General features: G+C 39.0%; 1 protein-coding gene across 1 annotated transcript in view; it reads left to right on the top strand.

Moving 5' to 3' along the window:
• adamts2a (ADAM metallopeptidase with thrombospondin type 1 motif, 2a) overlaps nt 1–26065 on the top strand; it is a 98539-nt gene that overhangs the window by 63382 nt on the left and 9092 nt on the right. The window contains exons 5-18 of the mRNA XM_048165543.1: nt 560–643; nt 6451–6607; nt 6862–6967; nt 7591–7734; nt 7844–7976; nt 10253–10366; nt 10464–10609; nt 10684–10859; nt 17959–18092; nt 22304–22427; nt 22569–22649; nt 22963–23126; nt 24092–24251; nt 25920–26052. Of these exons, the coding sequence (XP_048021500.1) occupies nt 560–643; nt 6451–6607; nt 6862–6967; nt 7591–7734; nt 7844–7976; nt 10253–10366; nt 10464–10609; nt 10684–10859; nt 17959–18092; nt 22304–22427; nt 22569–22649; nt 22963–23126; nt 24092–24251; nt 25920–26052 (1856 nt within the window). The remainder of the gene's footprint in view (nt 1–559; nt 644–6450; nt 6608–6861; nt 6968–7590; nt 7735–7843; nt 7977–10252; nt 10367–10463; nt 10610–10683; nt 10860–17958; nt 18093–22303; nt 22428–22568; nt 22650–22962; nt 23127–24091; nt 24252–25919; nt 26053–26065) is intronic.

The following is a 26065-nucleotide window of genomic DNA, read 5'->3' as shown; positions in this document are numbered from 1 at the left end:
TATGCAGATATGCAGGGGTGGCTTCTCTTACATTTGTTTTTAATAAACCAATCATTCAGAATTGCATCTGAACTTTTTTTCCCCTTTGAGGTCCCCTGAGGTTCCCTGGATGTCTGTTTTATATATACTTTTTATGCACAAATTAAAAAAAAAAAATTCATTCAAAATCTCTGGCTAAAAAATCCGAATGAACACGTACAATAAGCATAACGCTTCTACAGATATACATATACACATACCTACACACACCTACTAAATTATGACTCAGGGTTCAGGGTTCACCTTTAAAACCTTCTCAGGGTGACTGTAAGGGTAAGTGCTGTGCATTTTTCAGCTTACAGGCAGTAAACTCTGCTTTTGCCTGTTAAACTGTGTAACTTCTCAAATTGCCTCTGGCTCTGTGACAGTTTTTCCTGCCTACATAATTTTCATAGCCCTGTTATTGCCCAGACGAATTACACATCCATTCATCACGTCTAGGCTGTCTCTAGTAAGGCTGTGTTTGTGTTACCTTTCTTCTTGTTTATCCTTTATGTTCTTCTTATGAATTGTTCCACAGGTAAATGAAATTTATCAGGACAGCTCCCTGGGTGCCCATATTAATGTTGTCCTGGTTAGAATCATGATGCTCTGCTCCTCCAAGGTAAGACGGCATCAGCCAGCTTCCTTCTGAAACTTTTTTGTATGACTTTGGCTGTATCAGCAGCACTTCAAAGTACGAAAATATATTAACTATGAAAAATATAAGAATCTAGCAAACTCGACTCCAGTAGCTGCCCTACAGAGACTGTATTGAAGTATATCCTGTTATCGCAATCCAAAGCAAAGTCTCACCACTGTAGCTGAAGAAGTTTGTTTTAAAGTTAGGCTTTTGAAATAATTTTGTAGTGTCTGGAGTCTGGACAATGGCCTGAATGCCAGAGAACCTTTAAAGCTTAAAATGAGAAAATTGTTTACACTGTGAAAAAAGAAAAGAAAAAGAAAGAAAAAGAAATCAGCATACAAAACTCGAAAAGTGACTCGAAAGACTTTGATTTGTTTTTATTTTATCTTGTATTCTGAGATTCTAGATTTCTTAAACTAAATTGTTTCAGTTGACAGCAGGAGCGTTTCAGTACTGGGCACCACCCCCTCCATCACAAAAGTGTGCCCATATTTTAATACTCTTTTTGATTTATTTTTTGGATATAAATTGATATAAATCATCTTTTCCTACAATACACAACATTTACCTGTCGTTCACGAGCTGTGCACACTATAAAGAGCTGCTTTATCTTTGACAAACAATAGTAGACATTTGCAAGTTTTGTTTACTACAATGGATTGTAAGTAAATATCCACCTCATCCAATGCTTTTTTTTTTTTTGCTTTTTGTTTTATAAAGTATACCGTTTCACTGTGAGAATCCACTGAACCATTTCAGACCTTTTTGCAAACCCATTTGACAAATTAAATCAAAAGAGTGATTAATTCACGAATCTGGCATTCTACAGTGGCCGAGAAAGCTCAAAGCGCTACAACTGAAGAAAACACATGCAAATAGAAAAAAACACCAGCAAATTAAGAAAACATCTCCATCAGTTTCACTAGACATGTGCTGCAAATACTCACAATGCAACCAAATACAGAAATGTTCTGCAAATACTCACAACATAACCAAATACAAAAATGTACCTCAAATACTTACAACGCAACCAAATACAGAAACGCACTCACAATGCAACCAAATACAGAAACATGCTGCAAACACTCACAACGCAACCAAATATAGAAACGCACTGCAAATACTCACAACGCAACCAAATACAAAAACGTACCTCAAATATTTACAATGCAACCAAATACAGAAACGCGCTGCAATCACTCACAACGCAACCAAATACAGAAACGTGCCGCAAATACTCACAACACATCCAAATACAGAAACGTGCTGCAAATACACTGCAAATACTCACAACGCAACCAAATACAGAAACGTGCTGCAAATACTCGCACTGCAACGAAATACAGAAAGGTGCTGCAAATACGCTGCAAATACTCACAACGCAACGAAATACAGAAACGTGCTGCAAATACTCGCACTGCAACGAAATACAGAAAGGTGCTGCAAATACGCTGCAAATACTCACAACGCAATGAAATACAGAAACGCACAGCAAATACTCACAACGCAACCAAATACAGAAACGTGCTGCAAATACTTGCACTGCAACGAAATACAGAAAGGTGCTGCAAATACGCTGCAAATACTCACAACGCAATGAAATACAGAAACGCACAGCAAATAATCACAATGCAACCAAATTGTCATGATCACCGTCAGTTCCTGTCAGCTTCCCGGACTACATTTCCCATCATCCTCTCTGCCAGTCACCTACACACACTTCACACTAATCACTAATCACCACACCCAGCTGCAGCTCATTACCAGGACTATAAAAGACTCTTACACACATCACCTCACCGCTAGGTCTTGTTTTCCCTGTGTGGCATTTCCAAGCGTTAATCCTGTTTCCCTGTCTATTCCGGTTCCTGTTACTGATCCCTGTCTGGTTCTACTGTTCTGTGATAGATAGCTCCCTGCCTTCTGACCACTGCCTGTTCTCTGACTACGATCCTGCCTGTCTCTGATGTTTCTGTTCGCCCCGTTTGACCATGCCTGTATGACCACGCTCAACATTTAATAAAGCTTTACATGTGGATCTTACTCTGAGTCCCGCCTTCGTTACAGAAGACCTAGCCACACCAAGATCCAGCAGCTTCGTTGGGCGTTCCTAGTCCCAGCATGGATCCCGCAATGCGCCTTGTAAGCTTTCGTCAAGGTAACTGCACCCTGGAGGCACATATTCAGAGATTCCTGGACATTGCTCATTTTTCTGATTTACCGGACTGTGCCCTCATTGACTTTTTTGCCTATGGACTAAACGAACCTCTTAAGGGGTATTTAATTGCTAATGGTCCCCGAGGGACGTTTATGGAATTCTTGGACTTTTCCCTGCTTACCGTTGGTTCACGTTTTACTGTGGGTGTCGTGGGGAAATGCGACACCGCAGTGAATCATGTAATGGCCGCATCAAAGAACACTCACAAAATGGCGGCCACTACAACATCACATCACGTCTTCACTGATCTCCCAGAGCCAAGTCAAGTCACCGTTGATCTCCCAGAACCAAGTCACGTCTTCGCTAATGTTCCAGAGCCAAGTCACGTCTTCGCTGATCCCCTAGAGCCACGTCCTGCCTCCGCTGATCGCCCAGAGCCACGTCATGTCTCCGTTGATCACCCAGAGCCACGTCCTGTCTCCGCTGATCACCCAGAGCCACGTCCTGTCTCCGCTGGTCGCTCAGAGCCACGTCCTGTCTCCGCTGATCGCTCAGTTCTACGTCATGTCTCCGCTGAACGTCCAGAATCACGTCACATCTCTGGATTCGTTCGAGAGTGGAGGAGGTTACGTTCCAGCATGAATGATCCTCCACTGTCTACAGCACGAGCGGCTGGCATTCCTAAGCCTCCGCCGGCCGCTTCGTTGTCAAGTTCGCCGGTTGCAATGCACTCAAATTCACCGGTTGCAACGCACTCAAATTCGCCGGTTGTGACGCACTCAAGTTCGCCGGTTGCAACACATTCAAGTTCGCCGGTTGCAATGCACTCAAGCGCCCTGGACGCGATGGACAAGATGGCTGCTTTGCCAGTTCCCACGGGCAAGTTGGCCGCCCCTTCGGTGCTTATGGATGTAGGGGGTGTTCCAGCCATTGAGTCCACTCCAGAACCCGCTTCAGCCAGTGAGTCTGCTCCAGAACCCGTTCCGACCGGTGAACCATCACCTCATCCTCGGAAGAGGAGGAGGAGGAAGAAGGCTGCTTCCGTTCTTCAAGGCTCAGAAGCCTTTCAAGAGCCCGCTGTGGGTCTGGAGACCACTCCAGAGGTCTCTCCTGCTCCGCCCAAGCGTCGTGCTCTGCCAGCACCGCCCAAGCTTCTTGCTCTGCCAGTGCCACCCAAGCTCCTAGCCCTGCCAGCACCGCCCAAGCTCCTAGCCCTGCTCGCCTAGGCTTCTTGCTCTGCCAGCGCCACCCAAGCTCCTAGCCCTGCCAGCGTCGCCTAAGCTTCTTGCTCTGCCAGCGCCGTCCAAGCTCCTAGCTCTGCCAGCGTCGCCTAAGCTACTTGCTCTGCCAGCACTGCCCAAGCTTCTAGCCCTGCCAGCGCCACCCAAACTCCTTTCTCTGCCAGCACCACTCAGGCGTCTTGCCCTGCCGGCGCCGCCCAAACGCCTTGCCCTGCCGGCGCCACCCGAACTCCTTGCCCACGAACTTGCTACGGACTCCGTTGAATTCCCCAAGAACTTTTTTGGGGGGGTGCAGTATACCTAAGGGTGGGGAGCATGTGGGTGGGGACCCTGCCCGGCCACTGCCGTCATCGGCCTTTGAACTGTCATGGCCGTCCATGGACGGTAACCCACTATGGCCGTTTATGGACTCTGACCCACTGTGGTCATCTATGGACTCTGTCTTGTTGCGGCTGGCCAAGCTACCTAACCTGCCGTGGTTGCCCAAGCCACCTAACCTGCCGTGGTTGCCCAAGCCACCTAAACTGCCGTGGCTGCCCGAACCACCTGACCTGCCGTGGCCGCCCGAGCCACCGTACCTGCCATGGCTGCCCGAAACACCTGACCCGCCGTGGCTGCCCGTGGCACCTGACCCACCGTGGCTGCCCGTGGCACCTGACCCGCCGTGGCTGCCCGTGGCACCTGACCCACCGTGGCTGCCCGTGGCACCTGACCCGCCGTGGCTGCCCGTGGCACCTGACCCGCCGTGGCTGCCCGTGGCACCTGACCCGCCGCGGCTGCCCGTGGCACCTGACCCACCGTGGCTGCCCGAGTTCCTGGAACCTGCATTGGAGACCCTGTTCCTGTCTGCCTTAAGATCTCCAATGCACCCACCCCCCCCTCCCTAGCTGTTCCTTTTACGCCGCGAGGATGCGCCTTCCGGGAGGGGGGCGTTATGTCATGATCACCGTCAGTTCCTGTCAGTTCCTGGACTACATTTCCCATCATCCTCTCTGCCAGTCACCTGCACACACTTCACACTAATCACTAATCACCACACCCAGCTGCAGCTCATTACCAGGACTATAAAAGACTCTTACACACATCACCTCACCGCTAGGTCTTGTTTTCCCTGTGTGGCATTTCCAAGCGTTAATCCTGTTTCCCTGTCTATTCCGGTTCCTGTTACTGATCCCTGTCTGGTTCTACTGTTCTGTGATAGATAGCTGCCTGCCTTCTGAGCACTGCCTGTTCTCTGACTACGATCCTGCCTGTCTCTGATGTTGCTGTTCGCCCCGTTTGACCATGCCTGTACAACCACGCTCAACATTTAATAAAGCTTTGCATGTGGATCTTACTCTGAGTCCCGCCTTCGTTACACAAATACAGAATTGCACTGTAAATACTCACAACGCAACCAAATACAGAAACGCATGGCAAGAAACGAGCTGTAAATACTCACAACACAACCAAATACAGAAAACTGCGGCAAATACTTGCACTGCAACGAAATACAGAAAGGTGCTGCAAATACACTGCAAATACTCACAACGCAATGAAATACAGAAACGCATGGCAAATACTCACAATGCAACCAGAATACAGAATTGCACTGTAATTACTCACAACGCAACCAAATACAGAAACGCATGGCAAGAAACGAGCTGTAAATACTCACAACACAACCAAATATAGAAAACTGCAGCAAATACTCACAATGCAACCAAATACTGAAACGTGCTGCAAAAACTCACAACGCAACCGAAAACAGAAACGCACCACAAAAAACTCACAATGCAACCAACCAAATACAGAAACGTGCTGCAAATACTCAAAAAGCAACCACATTCAGAACTGGACTGTAAAAAGCATGTAAATATTTCAAGGGGACCCCAACAAGGGATGAACCTGGCCGAGACCACTTTTGTTCACAATTGCACAATTGTTCACTATCTCACCTGAAAGGTGAGTTTTTTGTTTATTGAAATATCCTGATCGTATGTACATTCTGAGTATTTGCAGTGTGTTACTGTATTTGGTTGTGTTGTGAGTATTTGCGGCATGTGTGTTGTCAAACTGATGAAGATGTTTTCTTAATTTGCTGGTGTTTTTCTATTTGCATGTTTTTTCTTCAGTTGCATCACTTTGAGCTCTCTCGGCCACCGTACATCTCTGATTCTACACAACTAATATAAAACACACAACATGATTGCTAAAATATTATCAGGGTTAATGATTCTCAGGTCGGTACACTAATCTCCATTGACACATAAGAATGTATAAGTAATATTTTACTGGGGCACAGCGGTATTTCCCTGGGACTCATGCCCCAGTAAAAAGGGCCTAGCGACATTCCTGTTTGACAAAGTTGTACAGTATGAACCTGTGATTTGTGTTGGTTTTGTCAGTCCATGGGTTTGATTGAGCTGGGCAACGCCTCTCAGAGTCTGGAGAACGTCTGTCGCTGGGCCTTCCTGCAGCAAAAAGAGGACAAGAATGATGCAGAATACCACGATCATGCCATTTTTCTCACCAGGCAGGAGTTTGGACCCACTGGCATGCAGGGTAATACTTTTGACATACACTTACATGAAAACATAACATGATGCATCATGTACATCACAAATCTCAGATTTGCAGACCAATTAAAATTCATGTAATGGGGAGAGTTACATTAAGTTATTTTCAGCAAGACATGCCGATTTGAGGTAGCAAAAACAACAGACTGTTGAAAACAAAAATAACGTAATGTGAAGTGTTATGTGACTATGCAAATACTTGCATACTTTTCTACTATTTTATCTTCCCTTTCTTTGCAGGTTATGCTCCTGTGACTGGAATGTGTCACCCTGTGAGAAGTTGCACTCTGAACCATGAGGATGGCTTCTCCTCTGCTTTTGTTGTGGCCCATGAGACAGGACATGTGTGAGAAAAGCTTGATCAGAACTTCTGTCATAATTTGCCACCACCAACCGATGTTAGAGAAGCTAATATGAAAGTGTCAAGCAACAAGCTACTCATAATTTAAAGCAGTAGTTAGTTACAATTCAAGCCACAAATAAGAGTTAGTTACATTGAAGCTATTGGGGGGATGGCAATATCTTTGAATATCAGACTATTTTCTTTTAAATCAGAGAAGTATTTATCTTGGACAGAAATGAGCAATAAAACTAGAAATTGCCATAATTTATATTTCTAAATATTGAATATATATATATATATATATATATATATATATATATATATATATAGGGATGCACCACTACTGATACTTGTATCTGACCGATTGGTTTGGTTATTGGACCGCATTGGTTTCTCCACCCCATATTTGAAAAAAAAATTACAAATGCATTGAAATACAGGTATCGGTAATCGGTATCGAGAAGGACCAAAATATCGGTATTGTACTTATTCTGGAAAAAATGGTATCGGTGCATCCCTGATATTTTAATACATTAGAATTACATATGTACATTCTCTCACCCACATTTCCTTTAAGTACAAAAGATGACTGTATAGACTGAGTGATATTCGATTGTTATATTCAGACTGGGGATGGAGCATGATGGCCAGGCAAATGAGTGTGGGGATGAGGTTCCCATGGGCAGTATCATGGCTCCTCTGGTTCAAGCAGCCTTTCACCGCTTTCACTGGTCCCGATGCAGTCAACAGGAGCTCAGGCGATACCTCAAGTGAGTTACTGTGTTTTGGTAGCTTCCTGCTTTGTAGTATATGAATATGTTCTATTATTCATACTGTTCATTGATTGTAAATCCTAAAATAGTGTTGTTACTCATGCAGTACATATGACTGTCTTCGTGACGACCCTTTTGATCATGAGTGGCCAACTCTGCCCCAGCTGCCTGGTCTGCATTACTCTATGAATGAACAGTGCCGCTTTGACTTTGGCATGGGCTACATGATGTGCACTGCGGTGAGTGAAAGAGAGACTTTATCACACCAACCAACCTGACATGCCATCTCACTCCACATAAACTAGTTAGATTTATAGTTAGAAAATCTGGCAATGCAGCTTATACAGTGAAGTCCAAAAAGTTAAGATAATAAGAGATTATACTGAAAATGTGTTTGAAAATGTGTGCTGAAATGGGAAAATATGTTTGTTTTTATTTAAACCTTCAAATAATAATAATTGGGTTTTTTTTTTTCAAACTGTGGAAAGCCATGAGATCAAATTAAGAAGGAATATTTAAGCTTCTGTATTATTTCTAATATGACTAATCAAATGTAATCAAATGACATTGATCATGTAACTCTTTGTACCACTGAAGCACAAGATGCTATTTGGATCATTCTCAAATTATTCTGGAGAACATGATCACCATATTTTACAGTTCAGGTCGTTGTTTGTTTGTTTGTTTGTTTGTTTGTTTGTTTGTTTGTTTTTTCAAAAAATTTACCTTAAGGTGTACAACTGTTTGTCACTGGGTCAGTAACTTTAAAGGGACAATTTTGTACCTTTTTGTAACATGTACCCTTAAGGTATATGGAAGCTTGTTTCCTCCACTGAATAAAAAATTAAAAAGGTAATTGCGACTTTTTAATCTCACAATTATGACTTTTTTTTCTCTGAATTGCGTGCAATTCAGAATAAAGTTAGAAAGTTAGAATTGGAAGATATAATTTGCAATTGCAAGTTATGAAATTTGAATTACGAGATATAAACTTGCAATCGCGAGATATATAGTCAGAATTGCGTGATATAAAGTCACAATTGCATGTTATAAAGTCAGAATTGTGAGATATAAACTCACAATTTTATACAACTTTTTTTCTCAGAATTGCGAGTTTACATCTTGCAATTCAAACTTAAACACGCAATTGCGAGTTATAAAGTCAGAATAGTGAAATATAAACTTGCAATTGTGAGAAAAAAGTCAGAATTTCGAGATATTGTTACAGATCCCTTGTTCCCCTGGACTCCATTTCCCAGTATCCTCCTGTTTCGTCACCTGCACTCACTTCCCTCGTCAGCTCCTCATCACCACTCATCACCTGCACCTGGACTCTATGATCATCACTCCCTTTATATTGCACTCACTCCCTTCACTCCTCGTCCGTCTTAATGTTATGTTTACGTTGTATGTTTGGTTCTCCTTGCCTTTTGGATTAAAGTATTGTGTATTGTGGAAATCCGTACCTGCCTCATCTCTTCAAACCAGTACAACTGTAACAGATATAAACGCAATTGCGAGGAAAAAAAGTCAAAATTCTTTTATCTCAGAATTGCGATAAGCCAGTATTTTTTTTCCCCTCATAATTGGACTTTATAACTCGCAATTGCAACTTGATATCTCACAAATATGAGAAGTCAGAATTGCGAGATATAAACTTGCAATTGTGAGAAAGTTAGAATTGCGAGAAAAAAGTCGGAATTGTGAGAAATCAGAATTGCGAGATATAAACTCGCAATTGCGAGAAAAAAGTCAGAATTTTTTAGAAATAAATGCAACTGTGAGAAAAAAGTCAGAATTTCCAGATAAAGTCAGAATTGCAAAAATAAAGTCAGAATTGCTACTTTATATCTTGCAATTCTGACTTTATTTCTCGCAATTCTGACTTTATCTGGAAATTCTGACTTTTTTCTCACAGTTGCATTTATTTCTAAAAAATTCTGACTTTTTTCTCGCAATTGCGAGTTTATATCTCGCAATTCTGATTTCTCACAATTCCGACAATTCCGACTTAACTGGAAATACCTCAGGATTTTCAAAGTCGTCATCTGATTGATTGAATTCTACAAGATATCCAGGAGACCTGTGTGTCACGTTCTTTAACAGTCTGCCTGGAAACAAAGATGCAGTGATGCCAAACCCCCTTATGGAAGAAGAACATTGTTTACAACTGTGACAATGAGCACTTATCAGGATCAACTAAACACCGGTCTGTTATTGTAGGGACATTGATGTTACATTTTCACGCCCCTAAACATGGCGTGGAACAAAACTAACTGTGATTGGTTGCTTTACATGTCAGTCAGCTGCTGTCAGTTTGAAATAGGCTATGCAAGACTACTGCCTCAGTGACAAGCTGTTGTACCCATGAAGGCAAAAGATTTGCACATTTTTTTGTAAACAAGTAAAGGAAAAATAAAAGTTATCTGTCACTTTTCTTTTTCCCTGCCACCATACAACCATGTAATCTGTCACAGACTGCATGTATGAATGCGAGCATGACTGTTTCTTTTAGTACAGCACCTACGATCCTTGCAAGCAGCTGTGGTGCAGCCACCCCGAGAACCCTTTCTTCTGCAAGACCAAGAAGGGCCCTCCTATCGATGGGACCAAGTGTGCAACAGAAAAGGTTGGACTTGTAATCCTTCTACTCTACATTACACAAAACCAAAATAACAGATACTACTTTTTATCTTTTACTTTCTTTTCTCTCTCTATTTCTCTAGCACTGTTTTAAGGGTCACTGTATCAAGCTGACACCAGACATTCTTAGGCAGGATGGCCACTGGGGTCAGTGGACCAAGTTTGGTTCCTGTTCTCGGACCTGTGATGGTGGAGTACAGTTCCGCACTCGAGAGTGTAACAACCCAATGTGAGTGTCTTCAGATTGATCTTCCCCTAACATTTCTCCTCTGTTTACTTGAACAACCCTGTTCTATGTTGTAGTCCGGCCAATGGGGGGCGCACTTGTTATGGAAACAACTATGAGTTCCAGCTCTGTAACATGGAGGAGTGTGCAAAGGCCCTGGCTGACTTCAGAGAGGAGCAGTGCAAGATGTGGAACCCCCACTTTGAGCATGAAGGCACCAAACACCACTGGCTGCCCTACGAGCACCCTGAACGTGAGTCAAAGCTATTTATCTAGTGTTATTATTTCCCAAATCATTTTCCACTTTTGTTTAGTCTCATTTTATGTAGGTGAAAAAGACATTGGCACGCTCACATGTTATACTTTTCATTTTAATGCTTCCTGATGTCCGCCATGTGTCTTGGAGCATGTTTTTCGTTCAAAGGAATGTGCTGTTTAAATATTATTAACAAAGCTACTTTTTCTGTAAATGCTTTCATAGCATAAGAGCTAAGAATAATTTTCCTCGCCCCTGTAATTTGTGTTCAAGGAAGTTATTATAAGTGGCATATGTAGTATTTTTTGCATTCTAGTAACTTTACACTTCTGCATTTTGAGATATTGGTCACACTTTACAATAAGGTTTCATTTGTTAACATTGGTTAGCATGAACTAACAATTAACAGTACTTCTACAGCATTTCTTAATTTTAGTTATTGTTCATCTCAAAATTTACTAATACATTAATAAAAATATATTTTTAAGATCAGGAACTGTGTCTGTTAATGCACTAACATGAATTTTAACTAACATTAACAAAGGTTAAATGCTGTAAAAATGAATTGTTTGTTGTCAGTTAATGTTGTCAGTCAATGCAAAGTGTTATGAAGATATCTTGTTTTATGCTGTGCCATCCCTAGTGAAAACAAAGTATGCTAAGTATACTCACAGCAAGACTAATTATTAGTATATTTCAAGTGTGTTAATGATTAGTTAACTTAAAGTGTGCTGTTTTGAAACAACAAATTTTGTACTAAGTATATTTTAGTTGTAATTAAATTGTATTAAAATACAACTTTAAGTATATTTAGTGTACTTTTGTGTGCTAAATTGGAACAACTTCAAGTATACTTAGTACACTTTAAGTATATGCCTGTGTAGGGACTAATTACATGGTTGATTAGTGATATTACAGTGTACTTAATTTGTGTTAAAAGTATACTTTATTTCTGTTATAAGTTCACTTTGTGTTATAAGTACACTTTATTTGTGATTTAAGTACATTACAAAATTATGAGTGTCTTCAGAACACACAAGCAATATACAATGAATATATTATTCCAAATACTAAACATTACACACTTTGCAGTCAATAACAGTACACTTTGTTATTACTTATACTTTGTATAATATAGTCAACATTTGAAGCGGATCAAAATCTTTAATCAAAGTTGTCCTAAAACCTTCTTCTTAGGACAACTTTGCTGAACTTTTTGATCCACTTCAAATGTTGACTACTGTACTTTGAATTACATAATCTCACACAATACAGTATTATAATTGTACTACTATTTAAATACAGCTTAACGCATTTTCCAAGTTGAATGCGAAACTTTTACAAGTTGAACTTTTACAAGTTGAATGCGTTTGTTTTCAAGGCCATTAAAATAAAGATCATTTTCAGCACACAGTTATACCTCAAATATATTTTTATAAAGTGCAAATAAATACACTTTTAAAAAATAAACTGAACTTACACTTTTAGAAAATATGCTAAAGTACAATTATTTTAAAGTGTGTTAAAAGTTGTATTGTGAAAATATGATACTAATATACTTTTTATATATTAAAAGATAGTACTTTTTTTAGTATATTTGCAATGTACTATAGATAAAGGGAATATATTTAAAATACAATAAAGTATACTTTTTTTCACTAGATATTAAAGGTGCAATATGTAAGAATTTTGCAGTAAAATATCCAAAAACCACTAGGCCACTGTTATATATTTTCACTCTAAAAAATGCTGGGTTAAAAACAACCTAAGTTGGGTTAAATATGGACAAACCCAGCAGGTTGGGTTAAAGGGCACCCATTATGCCCTCTTTCACAAGATGTAATATAAGTCTCTGGTCTGGTCAAGTTTCAGCTTATAATACCCCACAAATTTCCCCCTATTTGGGGGTGAGCAAAAACATGCCTTTTACTATATTACAATATTGCTGGCTAAAAAAATAAATCCAAAATTGGTTGAAAAAAATGGCTGGGTAAAAACAACCCAATCCATGGTTTTGTCCATATTTAACCCAGCATTTTTTAGAGTGTTGTTCACTTGAGTACTTACAATATCCCAAATGTTTACAACTATTTGCAAATAGTGAGAAAATTGCAATTTTAACCAAGGCTCCGGGACGTGCGAGGAGTCGCCTGTCAATTGCGTCATATCCGCGTTACCCTCGGGTTCCGGTTTTATTTTGTAGAAACCATGTTTTAATAGGCAAGGGAACAACTGTTTGGTTACGTTTATAGACAGAAAACTAATTATTGTTATATAGCTCAACACGTTTAGTCTTATTGTTTAAATCAAATTTTCTTGATTTTTTGCAAGTACCATGCTTTACCATGCCTCAAAGAAAAACACTATTTTTTGAAGTAGCTAACATAACATAATCAGATGCAGCTTTATTTTTAGTAACAGTAATACAGAATTTTCTCCATCATACAATATGTTTTAAAATTAATTGCATGCCATTTATCAACACAAGCCATCCAGCTTTTAATATGATATTCTAAAATCGATCGAGCTTACTGCAGTGTGTAACAGTGTCTCACAGCAGCCACCGAGCGAACGCACAGAGTAACGTTATAACATTTTCAACACAGTCAGATGTATCTAATATGATAAACAGAGCTGCGTTACCTCATACTTGTGACTGGAAAAGTGGAAGCAGCGTCGGCGACTGTGGCATAATACAAGTTCTGCAGCTTGCGGCATGTGTTGCGCGATCGCTCCAGCAGCCTCGTTCAACTCCTATCCCAATTGTTTTCCACCGGCTGTGAGGTAAAGACCACATGTCCCAAGATTCTGCACTCAAACTTGGCGTCTTCAAGCTACGCCTTTGTTTTGAATAGGTCTCTAGCGGACAGAAAATACTACATACTGCACCTTTAAAACCTCAATGCAGAACAGCAACCAAGAGAATGGAAATTAAAGTAATGGAAAGGATGTAACTAAAACTCTTTTCTGGGGGAAAAAGTGTCTGTATCTGCTACCATTTTTGGCTCTCTCTCTTTCATGGTTATGGTATCATTATTTATGTCTTTATTTGGTAATTTCAACTTTAAGAATTTAGAAAGAGTTATAGGGTTGTTAATCAACTGGAGAGTTACTCTTAGATGCTTCGATACATTGACCAAAGGTTTGGCCCAGTCATTGAGAAGAGCATCAGCCAAGTGTTGGACAGCAGCGGTTGGAAGAAAGGCACATGGAAATGTGATTAAGCAGCAATGGCATCTCCAGTTATCCACTGGGGCCGAATTACTGCTACAGTAGAGGGAATGCAGGTATTCAGCTAATAACCACTCCAGCGTCCCTCTCTGCTGCTGAGAGGAGTAAACAGTCTTGTTTTCTGTAAACAGTATGAACAATATTGCAGTGTTTGCAGAATCTTTTTTTATTATTATTTATGATTATTCATGTAGCAGACACCTTCTTTTAGGACACATTGCTCAAAAAAACATTATCACTACGCCACAACTCTGATATCATTGGCATTGTTGACTAAATCTATGTAATTTATTCCTGTGATGGCAAAGCTGACTTTTCAGCATCATTACTCCAGTCTTCACTGTCAGTCTTTACTGCTCAGTTGTGGCCTAATGGTTAGAGAGTCAGGCTTGTAACCCGAAGGTCATGGGTTTGAATCTCAGTATGGTCCGGAAATGCGGGGGGAGTGCTCTCTTACACTCTCATTACCCACAATTGAGGTGCCCTTGAGCAAGGCACCTTACCCCCAGGCACAGCAGCAAGAATGGCTGCCCACTGCTCCGGCCGGGTGTGTGTAGCCCATACTTGGCTATACATCATGTCACTTTCACTTTAAAACAGTTTAATACTGCTTAATATTTCTGTGGAAACTGTGATCTTTTTTTTTTTTTTTCTTCAGGATTCTTAGGTGAAAGTTTAGAAGAACAATGTATAATTACATTTTCAAATGATACAATAATAGTATTATGTTTATTGTTATTAACAAAGTTATTAATTGTACAGTCCCAGTTATAAAGTTAAATAAAGATGTTTTAGACAAAAAATGTAAAAGTAAAATCCTAACATTTATTTTAACATTCTAAAGTGTCAGCTCGAGTAAAGTGACGGACACACCATAAATCTTATAAGTCTCAGGTGTCCCCAGAATGTGTCTGTGAAGTTTCAGCTCAAAATACCCCACTGATTGTTTATTATACTATGTTGCCCATTTTTTTGAGTGGAAGCAAAACATGCTATTTTCTAGGGCTGGGACAATACGTTGATGCATTGCGAATAGAGAAATGATTCTGGATCGATTCTGATATTTTCCATATGTATTGCGATTCTCTGTCGAATCGATTCTGAGCTTAGTTTTCAACAGCAGATGGCGCTGTGTGCTTTAGAAACAGCTGTACTCTGCTTCCTTCACACACCACTTGAACCTTCTATAAAAAAGGCTAATCATTCATAAAGTTCGAAAAGGTTTAAGCGAATTGCAGGGGCTGATTACAAATTATCTAGTGTCATAAAAGCATTCTAAGGTACAAAATACATTGTCATACTTAGCCGAACGCACGAGCGCTCTTCTTCATGTGCATTTGAGCATGCGGCTAAAAAATAGCATAGAGTCCCATCTGCTGTTAAAAACTAAGCTTAGAATTGATTTGCGTTTGGAAAAATAACAGAAACGATCCACAAATCACGATGCATTGATAGTATTGTCCCTGCCCGACTATTTTTGTGCATGTATCTTTAAATGCAAATGAGCTGCTGCCCCCTTGCCAGAACAAAGCTGTGCCTTTAAAGCTCGTGCCTCGGATACTCTGCCAAAAGCAAACAAAAAATCTGTTTGGTTTTGATTATCATCTCTATCGTGGTAACGCTCACGTGACCTTGCAGTTCTTCGTCATCATGAAAGTTATTATCTGCATGCATTTTAAATCCATATCAGTTTAAATTTATGATATATGATTTTCTGAGCGCACTGATTCAAAGCACACGCACAGAAAGCTGGCTGTCAGACGGTGTCAGACGGTATTAAACTGAGTACTGGATTGAATTCACATAAAGTTCACATAAACACGGTCGGTTATGTATGTGAAAGTAAACAGCAAGGAAAGAAATCACATGCGAATATTAGATATCTGTGTATTAAACTGACAGCAGCGTAATAGTACCTGCAGTATATGCTGTTAATATGAATCAAACATCAATCACTCACTGCTCTTGAATGAATAACTTTAGTAGCTTTAATAAGAATACATTTCTTACATGAATGCTGCTGTTAAAGGGTTAGTTCACCCAAAAATGAAATTTCTGTCATTAATTACTCACCCTCATGTCATTCCAAACCCGCAAGACCTTCGTTCATCTTCAGAACACAAATTAAGATATTTTTGATGAAATCCGAAGGTCCAGAAAGGTAGTAAAGACATTGTTAAAATAGTCAATGTGACTACAGTGGTTCAACCTTAATGTTATGAAGCGATGAGAATACTTTTTGTGTGCAAAAACCCTTTCTGTCTCCTACGCAGTTGGTGCAGTGCAGGGCTTCCGTGTTTACGTCCAAACACCGGCTCAGTATTGGCCGACACTGTTCACGTGAGCACCACGATGCATGCGTGTGATGGTGATGCAGGAGCCGGCCAATACAGAGTTGGTGTTCGGACATAAACACAGAATCTCTGCAATGTGTCTTCAACGTAAACTGCGTTCCTCTCTACCCTGTCAAGAGAATGACAGGGTAGAGAGGAAATTGTTGAATAAAGTCATTATTTTTGTTTTGTTTTTGCGCACAAAAGTATTCTCGTGCTTCATAACATTAAGGTTGAATCACTGTGGTCACATGGACTATTTTAATGACGTCTTTACTACTTTTCTGGACCTTGAATGTGCTAATTTCATTGCTTTCTATGGGAGATAAAAAAAAAAACTGATTTCATCAAAATATCTTAATTTGTGTTCTGAAGATGAACAAAGGTCTTACATGTTTGGAACGACATGAGGGTGAGTACTTAAAGGTGCTAAAGAGGATCTTTTCGTCGACTGAGAAACCAAAGACTGTTAGTGAGTTTTTGAAATTTCAAGGGAACGCCTCCCAAAACTCATGCACGAGTATTGGAACACGAGTGTTTACCACCGGCATTCGCTATGTCGTGTTAGTGGATTCATTATGTCGGACTTACCACAGGTAACTCATAATCTGCAGTTGTTACTCCTGTCTCCTGACAAAAACATTGCATGCGGCGCCTGTAGAGTGTGGAAAGTTACTGGAGCGCGCAGCCGCGCACATCTCTCACAAGGCAGTGATTGACAAGCCAGAGGGCCAATCGTTTACGCGATGATCGCGTAAACGATTGGCTGATGTTTTTAAGGCCCTACCTCGTGCACAGATGATGTATATTAATATTATTCCTTTCAGTGCACCTAATAAATAGTCTTTTATCAGTTAGTAAAGACAGTTTCAAGTAATATTGCAAAAATGTATAAAACAAAACATCCTCTTTACCATCTTTAATGACAGAAATTTAATTTTTGGGCGAACTAACCCTTTAAATGCTCTGGCAAGGAGATATACACGGTGGACTGTGTACAGCTCACTCAGGGGAGGAGCTAAGCTGATAGGGTAGATTCCGTGTCAGTCGTGGGCGGGGCCTGTTCCAATGTGATGTCACATTCCTAAAAGAAATGGATACTGGACACTGTTTCCAATTTATGGAGAAAATAACAAATGGAGTGGATGGATTTTTATCACAATAGGATGGTAGTGTACAGACACTGCGGACACAATTATGTTCAAAAACAATATAAAAGTGAATTTTGCATAATAGGTCACCTTTAAGTAAAAGTGATGCAGTGAAGATATTTAATGAATCTCTTAAAAATACAATAAAACAACAACCTATTAATTCCATGAATTATATGAACTTTTGTAAAGGTTTTGTAAACATTTGTACATTTCTGAAGTTGCTCATACCTAAAATGCTTATTAATGATTATTATTCATTTCAGTGTCTCTTTAACCATACAAAAATGTATGTGTGCTAAAACTGCACCTGACAAATAGCTACAAAAATGAATTGTATGAATTTGTCTGTGGTCTGTTGTTTGTTTGTTTTTTGGACAGCTGAAGAGAGATGTCAACTATACTGCCAGTCAAAAGAGACCGGAGACGTGGTGTCCATGAAGAGAATGGTGCATGACGGCACACGTTGTTCCTACAAAGACCCTTACAGCGTGTGTGTGCGTGGGGAGTGTGAGGTAAAGGTTATTCAAACACACCCACACAAACCATCCATCACTGAAGTTCATCCTCCAAAATGCCATAGAATGAATAATATCAAGTTTAATCAGCCTTCTGAGGCCTTTCCACTCCTCATTGCCATGTAAAGTGTTGAGCTAGAACAGAACACTGTCTTGAATGGTTTGTTTTTAGCTAGTTCTGTTATTGGTGGAATACATGACTGTGATGTCCTGTGGGTAGAGCAGATTGATGATGTTTTGCTACTGGAATTAAAAGATAAAGTGCATTCCAAGATGTATTGCTTTATAATCTGAGAGGGATATGAATGTCTGGAAAAGAATGGGTTTGAATTTGTTCTGGCACTGACATTCAATATGGGAAAGAAAGGATCTGTGATTGTTTCCATGCAGTTGTGTGCTCAAGAGTGTTTCCTGCCTGAACATCTTTAACTTTATTGACATTTATTGATTTCATTGGCAAATATGAGTACTGGATTGAATTAGGATTAAGTTTAGAGCTAATATACTATTCATACATGTTGTCTTAGCCTTTATAAGGACGTCTATTGCTATGGTTGCTGCACCACACACAAAAGCTTTCAGTTATAGATTCAAATTTTGCAGAAATAGTTTTCTTAATTAGTATTTTGTCTTGTTTTCTAAGTAAAAGTATTGAAGCATGAAGTTATGTTATGTGTGTGTGTGTGTGTGCACGTGTTTTTGTGATTTATGAGGACACAAATTTGTATAATGACATGGGTATTACACTGGTATTACGACGTAAACATGAAATATGAGGACATTTCATGAGCCCTCATATGTAAAATAGCTTTAAAAACATACTAAACAATGTTTTATTAAAAATGGGTAGGTTTAGGAGTAGGGGTAGTGCAGGGGGATAGAATATACATTCATTGTACAATTTATCATGACATATTTATATTTATCATGACAACTCTCTGAGTGAATTATTTTACCAGCATTTATTGTTATGCGGCATGAAATGTGCACATGCTTGATTTTGGTGGACATGATCTGCTATGCTGCTGAGCACATACAAGAATTTGTTCAATTAGTTAAAGGATTAGTTCACTTTAAAATGAAAATCACCCCAAGCTTCACTCACCCTCAAGCCATCCTAGGTGTGTATGACTTTCTTCTTTCTGATGAACACAATTGGAGTTATATTTATAAATATCCTGACGCATCCAAGCTTTATAATGGGAAAGAATGGGAAACAAGTATGAAACTCAAGAAAGTGCATCCATCCAACATAAATGTACTCTACACAGCTCTGTGGGGTTAATAAAGTCCTTCTGAAGTGAAGTGTGCCATGATCATTACTGGGAGTGCTCTTGTCTGCCACTAGAGGGCACTCCAACCTGGACTTTTGGTTTTCATCACCTGTGAACTTCATTTCCCATAACACACTTCCCGGACTCATTATCCTGATTGCACCCAGCTGTTTTGTGTTTGATGATTAGTGTCTGTCTATTTATACTGAGTTTGTTTCTGCCTTTGTTATTGTGGTTTCATTTACGGTCATTGTTTTCTGTGTTTGTTTCTGTGTTTTCTGTTTGGACTGCTCTGTGGATTTTGACCCTTGCCTGTTTGTGGATTACGTGTTGGATTACCCCATTAAAGCTGCATTTGGATCTTACCTTCTTGTCTTTGTGTCAGACGTGACAAAGCGATGCATTTGTGTTAGAAAAAATATCCATATTTTTGGCCTTGATTTAACCTGCAGAGCCGTATGGAATACCTTTATGATTGATGGAGGCACTTTCTTGAGCTTCATACTTGTTTCCCATTCACTGCCATTATAAAGCTTGGATGCATCAGGATATTTATTCATATAACTCCGATTGTGTTCATCAGACAAAAGAAAGCCACATACACCTAGGATGGTCTGAGGTTGAGTAAAGCTTGGGGTAATTTTCATTTTAAAGTGAAATAATCCTTTAAAATAACATACATAAAGGAAATTCTGCTGCAAGAATATATTTAAACCCCTGTAGTAGAGCTCTACAGGTGGCACTGGGGATGAGAAGGGCTAAACGGAAGTTTTCATAATCGTCCAGCATGGCGATTGCAGGCACGGATACGAATTATAGGGTTACGTTGAATAGGAAGTATGTCTGGTTGGCTAATGCCACGGCATTAGAGAAATCAATTAGCGTTCTGTTAGAGTTTTTGCAGTGTTTATTTGCCTATTAGTCGCCTACAGGGCTTGACATTAACACCTGCCAACCCACCAAATGCAGGTAGATTTCAGTTGTGGCGGGTAAGACAGCCACTCCCACTAGCCACTTTGGTGGTTTGAATATAATTTCAGCCTATTGCCTAATCAAAGGTAAAGCCAAGCTCGTCGTAGCACAAAATTACAATCCGATCGCAATTCATTATCGATTAATTTGTAGAAAGTGAAGGCGGGATAGGCTGAATCGCTGTCGCGCACGATCAGTTCTCCTTGCACCTGAATGGTCAAATACACGCACACACAGATGCCAAAATGTCCATCGTGTGGAGTATCTTGCATGAATACAGTCGGTTATGGCTTAACCCTTAAATGCATGACTGTTTCGCCAATCATTCTTACATATTCGGGTCTTTATCGACCCGGATCTATAACACTGATCTCCACCTGTCGTGATAATATAAAACTCCTCTGATATTAGAGTAATAATTACAGAAGAATAAAATAAATCGTATTTTGTTACCTTTTGGAGCTTGAAAGGGCTCCGTTTGAGCAGGTGTTTTATGCCATCATCACCGTCCTCGTCAGAGCTCATTTCCCAGTAAATTCAGCAAACAATGGGCTAGATTTATGTTTGAGGTCACGAATATGAGCCCATTCGCGATCTCAAACATATTCTCAGAACTATATAATTTTCAACATCTTCAAAATCAATATTTCGATCGCTAACAGCTTCAACAGATCCATCCAGTGACAGTTACAGTCATAGTTGTTTGCGTTCAGTACTTGCTCTGCAGTAAATCGCTGAGCCATTTCATGTTTCTCTTATTATTTTGTTTTCTGTCTAAATGAGTCGTCACTTCAGCATTGTGTATCAGACATTGCCACCTTGTGGAATAAAGGTGAATTGCACTTATTCTGTCATCTAAGATTCAATTATTGTTGTGCAGAAAAAATATATGTACACTCATACACACCTCGGGTCGTTTGCGACCCTATACAATTTTTACAAAAAATGTATACAAAAATAGGCATTCTTTTATAATTTTATGATTTTTTTCTTGTTATAATGAATTGATTGAGAAATACCAAGAAGGATGTCTAACTTTAAAAAATGAACGAGGAGGAGGGTAGTGAATGATGTCCCAGGTCACTAAAGACCCGAGGTTTGCATTTAAGGGTTAAGTGGACATAAACAGGTGGGTAAAAATTGGATGTGTGTCAGTATATTACGTCCATGCATTCAGAAGCCCAGTTCTGTCATTGATGTTAATCAAACAACAAAATAAATGTTAAATGAACCTAGGCTATTTAATTTACTAATGTATTTGTAATTTGCTAATTTGCTTCTTTGTTCTTTTTATATAGCTTAACAAAAATAACTTACAAAATTATCAAATTTATCATATTATGGTCACATTTCCCACCCGTACATACCAGCTGATATACCATGTAGGCCTAGTCTTGATTTGGGTGTTCAATCTGCATTTGAAAGTTTGAAAGGGTTTTAAATCTAGCTAATCAAGTAAAATGACTCAAAATCAAGTAATTTTAGCTTGCCAAAGTCAACTTTAATCATATAAAATGTAATTTCCCAACAGCAAAATTGTGGCCAGTGAAAATTCCGAGTGGCCAGTACTTTGGAAAAACTACTAGCCACAGTGGCTGGTGTGCAAAAAAGTTAATGTCAAGCCCTGATCGCCTATGATTATTACTGATGAATTTAGTAGTATTCGGCTGGTCATCTCAACATAGAAGGCCTCAAGAGGCGACCCACTCCATACATAATAAATCAGCACTATTGCATGTCACTCATGTAATTTTAAATATTTTTTTTAAGTAGGTCTACTGATCATTTCTTCATGAGGGAAACCTTTTAATGAAAAAATGCACCTTGAATGAATTCAAAAGAGTTCCTGCAAAGAAGTTTTATAAAATAACATTTCTGTGAATCTGCTCAGCTTATAAGGTCAGCACCTTAGTTGGGCCTACATCTCTCTATATATTCTCTTAAACCCTTCTCTCTGCACAGAAAGTGGGCTGTGATAATGTTATAGCCTCAGAGCTAGAGGACGATAAGTGTGGCGTGTGTGGAGGAGACAACTCCACCTGCAAGATCGTCAAAGGAAACTTCACCCGCAGCACAAGGAAACCAGGTGAGTTTCTGCCCTCGCTGCAGACTCCGTGAGCAGGTCACTCACTGTTTTCCACCCAGATTTGTTTCAAAATTTCATCATAATCAGGATTTTTTTTCCATTTTCAAATCTCATTTTAGCTTTTTTGAATTTTATTCCTAGGTTTTCTAAAGATCCTGGAGATTCCTAGAGGAGCACGCCACATACAGATCCGTGAATTCAAAGGAACTCCACATATTCTAGGTAGAAGCTCCTTCTCAGCAAATGACAATGTGATTAATCACTCCAACACTGGCCTTCATAATGCAAGTGTCTGGCCTCCCACTGTTTGTTATTGATGGAGAGGTTTGGACTCCTCCTGGCACTGAGAGGGAGCTCCAGCTCAGTGGCCGTGAAGCACCTTGGTTACTTAGAATTAATGCCTTCCAAAATTGTGATTTATAGGTACAAGAAACGCATATTAAATCAGCTTGATGAAGACTGATACTTGTTTTTTCCCACTTGGTGCATAAATTGGACTGCATGATTGTCCTAATGTTAAATTGTCCTCTGCTAGCGGTGAAGAACCAGGCCACAGATCATCTCTTCCTGAACGACGAGGGCGACTTTCCTGAGTCACGTACAGTAATTGAGAAAGGTGTGGCGTGGGAGTATGCTAACAATGATGACATGGAGACAGTGCAGACCACTGGACCACTCAAATATGGAGTTCTCATAATGGTGAGAATGAGCATTATATCAGTTATTGTAACTATAAATCCAGAACTAAGGACGTTCAGGGATAATAAGGGCACTATATATAGTAGTGCATTTCTAAATACTACAAGTTGGATGATAGTTCACCCAAAAATGAAACTTTTCTCATCATTTACCACCCTCATGCCATCCTCAATGTACACTGCCCGGCCAAAAAAAGTCACTGTTTGGATTTAAATAGGCAAATGGTTAAGAGTCTATGATTGGATCATTATTGCTGTGATTATTATGTTTCTAGCATGTTTTATGTCTGGCAAAATTTCTTTAGGATCCCAAAAGTCTTTGGGATGTGCTGGAGTAGACTTTACAGAGTGCTTGACTCTTGCATTGTCAAAACAAGATCTTGACCAAAAATTGAAATGACATCACAACATTTATTTCCACCAAGAGGTGCATCAATTTTTGGTCAAGATCTTGTATTGATAATGCAAGAGTCAAGCACTCTGTAAAGTCTACTCCAGCACATCCCAAAGACTTTCAATGAAATTAAGGTCTGGACTCAAAGGTCCCAATTCATGTATGAAAATGATTCTTCATTCTCCCTCCCAGCCATTCTTTCACAATTTGAGCCTTGATTAATCTTGACATTGTCATCTTGGAATATGGCCATGATGTGTCTTCCTACGTACATGGATGTTTAAGAAATGAAAAGCTACACACTCAAGCAATTAGTGTTAGAAGAACTGCAACAGGAGCCAATCAGCTGGTGCAGTGTAGTTAACAATGTAACATCAGCCTGTACCATCTAGAGTTTCATGACAGAACTTGGTATTTTTCATAGACACACCTATTGTTTTGCTTCTGAAAACATTGATTCAATATGGTTACAATTAATACATTTAAGGTTAAATCACATGATAGCAATAAGGCTAGTCAATAGAATATATTTATAAGTAACATACTTCTCCAATATCAAATATCTTCTCCAGGTTCATTCTCAGAGCATTTCTAAAGTCACGCTTTCATACAAATACATCCTGCCAGAAGACCCGCTTTCATCAATGGAGAACACCCTGCCTCAGGATGACACAATTTACTTCGAGTGGGCTCTCAGGAAGTGGTCGCACTGTTCCAAGCCATGTGGCGGAGGTACACAGCAATATAGAAGAATATTTGTCCTTTACAATTCACTTTCAATAGACTTAGAATTTAAATTGAATTGACAATGTCCCACAGTATGTTGAGTTATAATTTAGTTAGGAATGACAATTAAATGCTTATTTAAAAATTATTTTAAAAATTGAATATGTGGCATTTCTACAGAAGAGGATTAGGGCCAAGCAATAATAATAAAAATAAAACCATCTCGAGATTAAAGTTGTTAAATTTCGAGAAAAAACTCATTAAATTTCGAGAAAAAAGTCGAAATAAAATGTTGAGAATAAAGTCATTAAATTACGAGAAAAAAATAGTTAAATTTCGAGAAAAAAGTCGAGATAAAATGTTGAGAATAAAGTCATTAAATTACGAGAAAAAAGTTGTTAAATTACGAGAACAAATTCGTTAAATTACGAATTTGTTCTCATAATTTAACGACTTTTTTCTCGTAATTTAATGACTTTATTCTCATAATTTAATGAGTTTATTCTCAACATTTTATCTCGACTTTTTTCTCGAAATTTAATGACATTTTTCTCATAATTTAACGAATTTGTTCTCGTAATTTAACAAGTTTTTTCTCGTAATTTAATGACTTTATTCTCAACATTTTATCTCGACTTTTTTCTCGAAATTTAACGAGTTTTTTCTCGTAATTTAACGAGTTTATTCTCAACATTTTATCTCGACTTTTTTCTTGAAATTTAACGAGTTTTTTCTCGAAATTTAATGAGTTTATTCTCAACATTTTATTTCGACTTTTTTCTCAAAATTTAACGATTTTTTTCTCAAAATTTAACGAGTTTTTTCTCGAAATTTAACAACTTTAATCTCGAGATGTTTTTATTTTTTTATTATTGCTTGGCCCTAATCCTCTTCCGTACATTTCAAACATTGATTACTAACATTTAAAAAAAGTTTTATGTACAAAACCCTTCAAAAGTTTGAGGTTGGTATAATTTATTAATGTTTTTGATCTTATGTAAAAAATTAGTTTAAAACAATATTGTGAAATATTATTAAAATAACTTTTCTATTTTAATATTTTTAAAAATGTAATTTATTCCTCTGAAGTTGAATTTTTATTACTCTAGTCTTCAGTGTCACATGATCCTTCAGAAATCATTCTAATATGCTGATTTGCTGCTGAAGAAACATTTATATTATTAGCAATATTGAAAACAATTGTGCTGCTTAATATTATTGTGAAAACCATGATACATTTTTCAGGATTCTTTGATTAATATAAAGTATTTAAACAGCATTTATTTGTAACATTAATATTTTGTAGCAATTGTCAATTTTTGATCAAAGGAATGCATGCTTGCTGAACAAAGTTGTGAATTTGAAGAAAGAAAAAAATCTTAGTGACCCAAACTTTTGAAAGGTACTGTATGATAACATGTTTGTCTGTAATTCATACTGAAAAGTAAAAGTATTGTTTGTTCTTTCGTTATACGTCCTTAAATTAAGATTTGAATTACAATTCTGTTTGGTACCTCAATTCAAATTGAGGAAAATTGATAAAATAATTTAATTCTCAGTTCAACTCTGAACGGTGCACAACCCTAACAGACATGAGCTTTGATTGAAACTTGGATCGACCGTAGGAGACAGCAGCTTGTATTGTGCCGTTTTGTCTATTTATCTGGCTTGCAGGGAAACAGTACACACGTTTTGGATGCCGGAGGAAGTCGGATGGCAAAATGGTACACCGCACACTCTGCGCCAACATACCCAAACCCCGCGCCATCAGTCGAGCCTGCAACCAGAAGGAGTGCTCAGAACCAATGTAAGCAAATGAG

Source organism: Megalobrama amblycephala, linkage group LG18, assembly GCF_018812025.1.
Source record: "Megalobrama amblycephala isolate DHTTF-2021 linkage group LG18, ASM1881202v1, whole genome shotgun sequence".
Classification (NCBI taxonomy): domain Eukaryota; kingdom Metazoa; phylum Chordata; class Actinopteri; order Cypriniformes; family Xenocyprididae; genus Megalobrama; species Megalobrama amblycephala.
The sequence above is the reverse complement of the archived record's forward strand: the minus strand, read 5'-3'. Positions and strand labels throughout refer to the sequence as shown.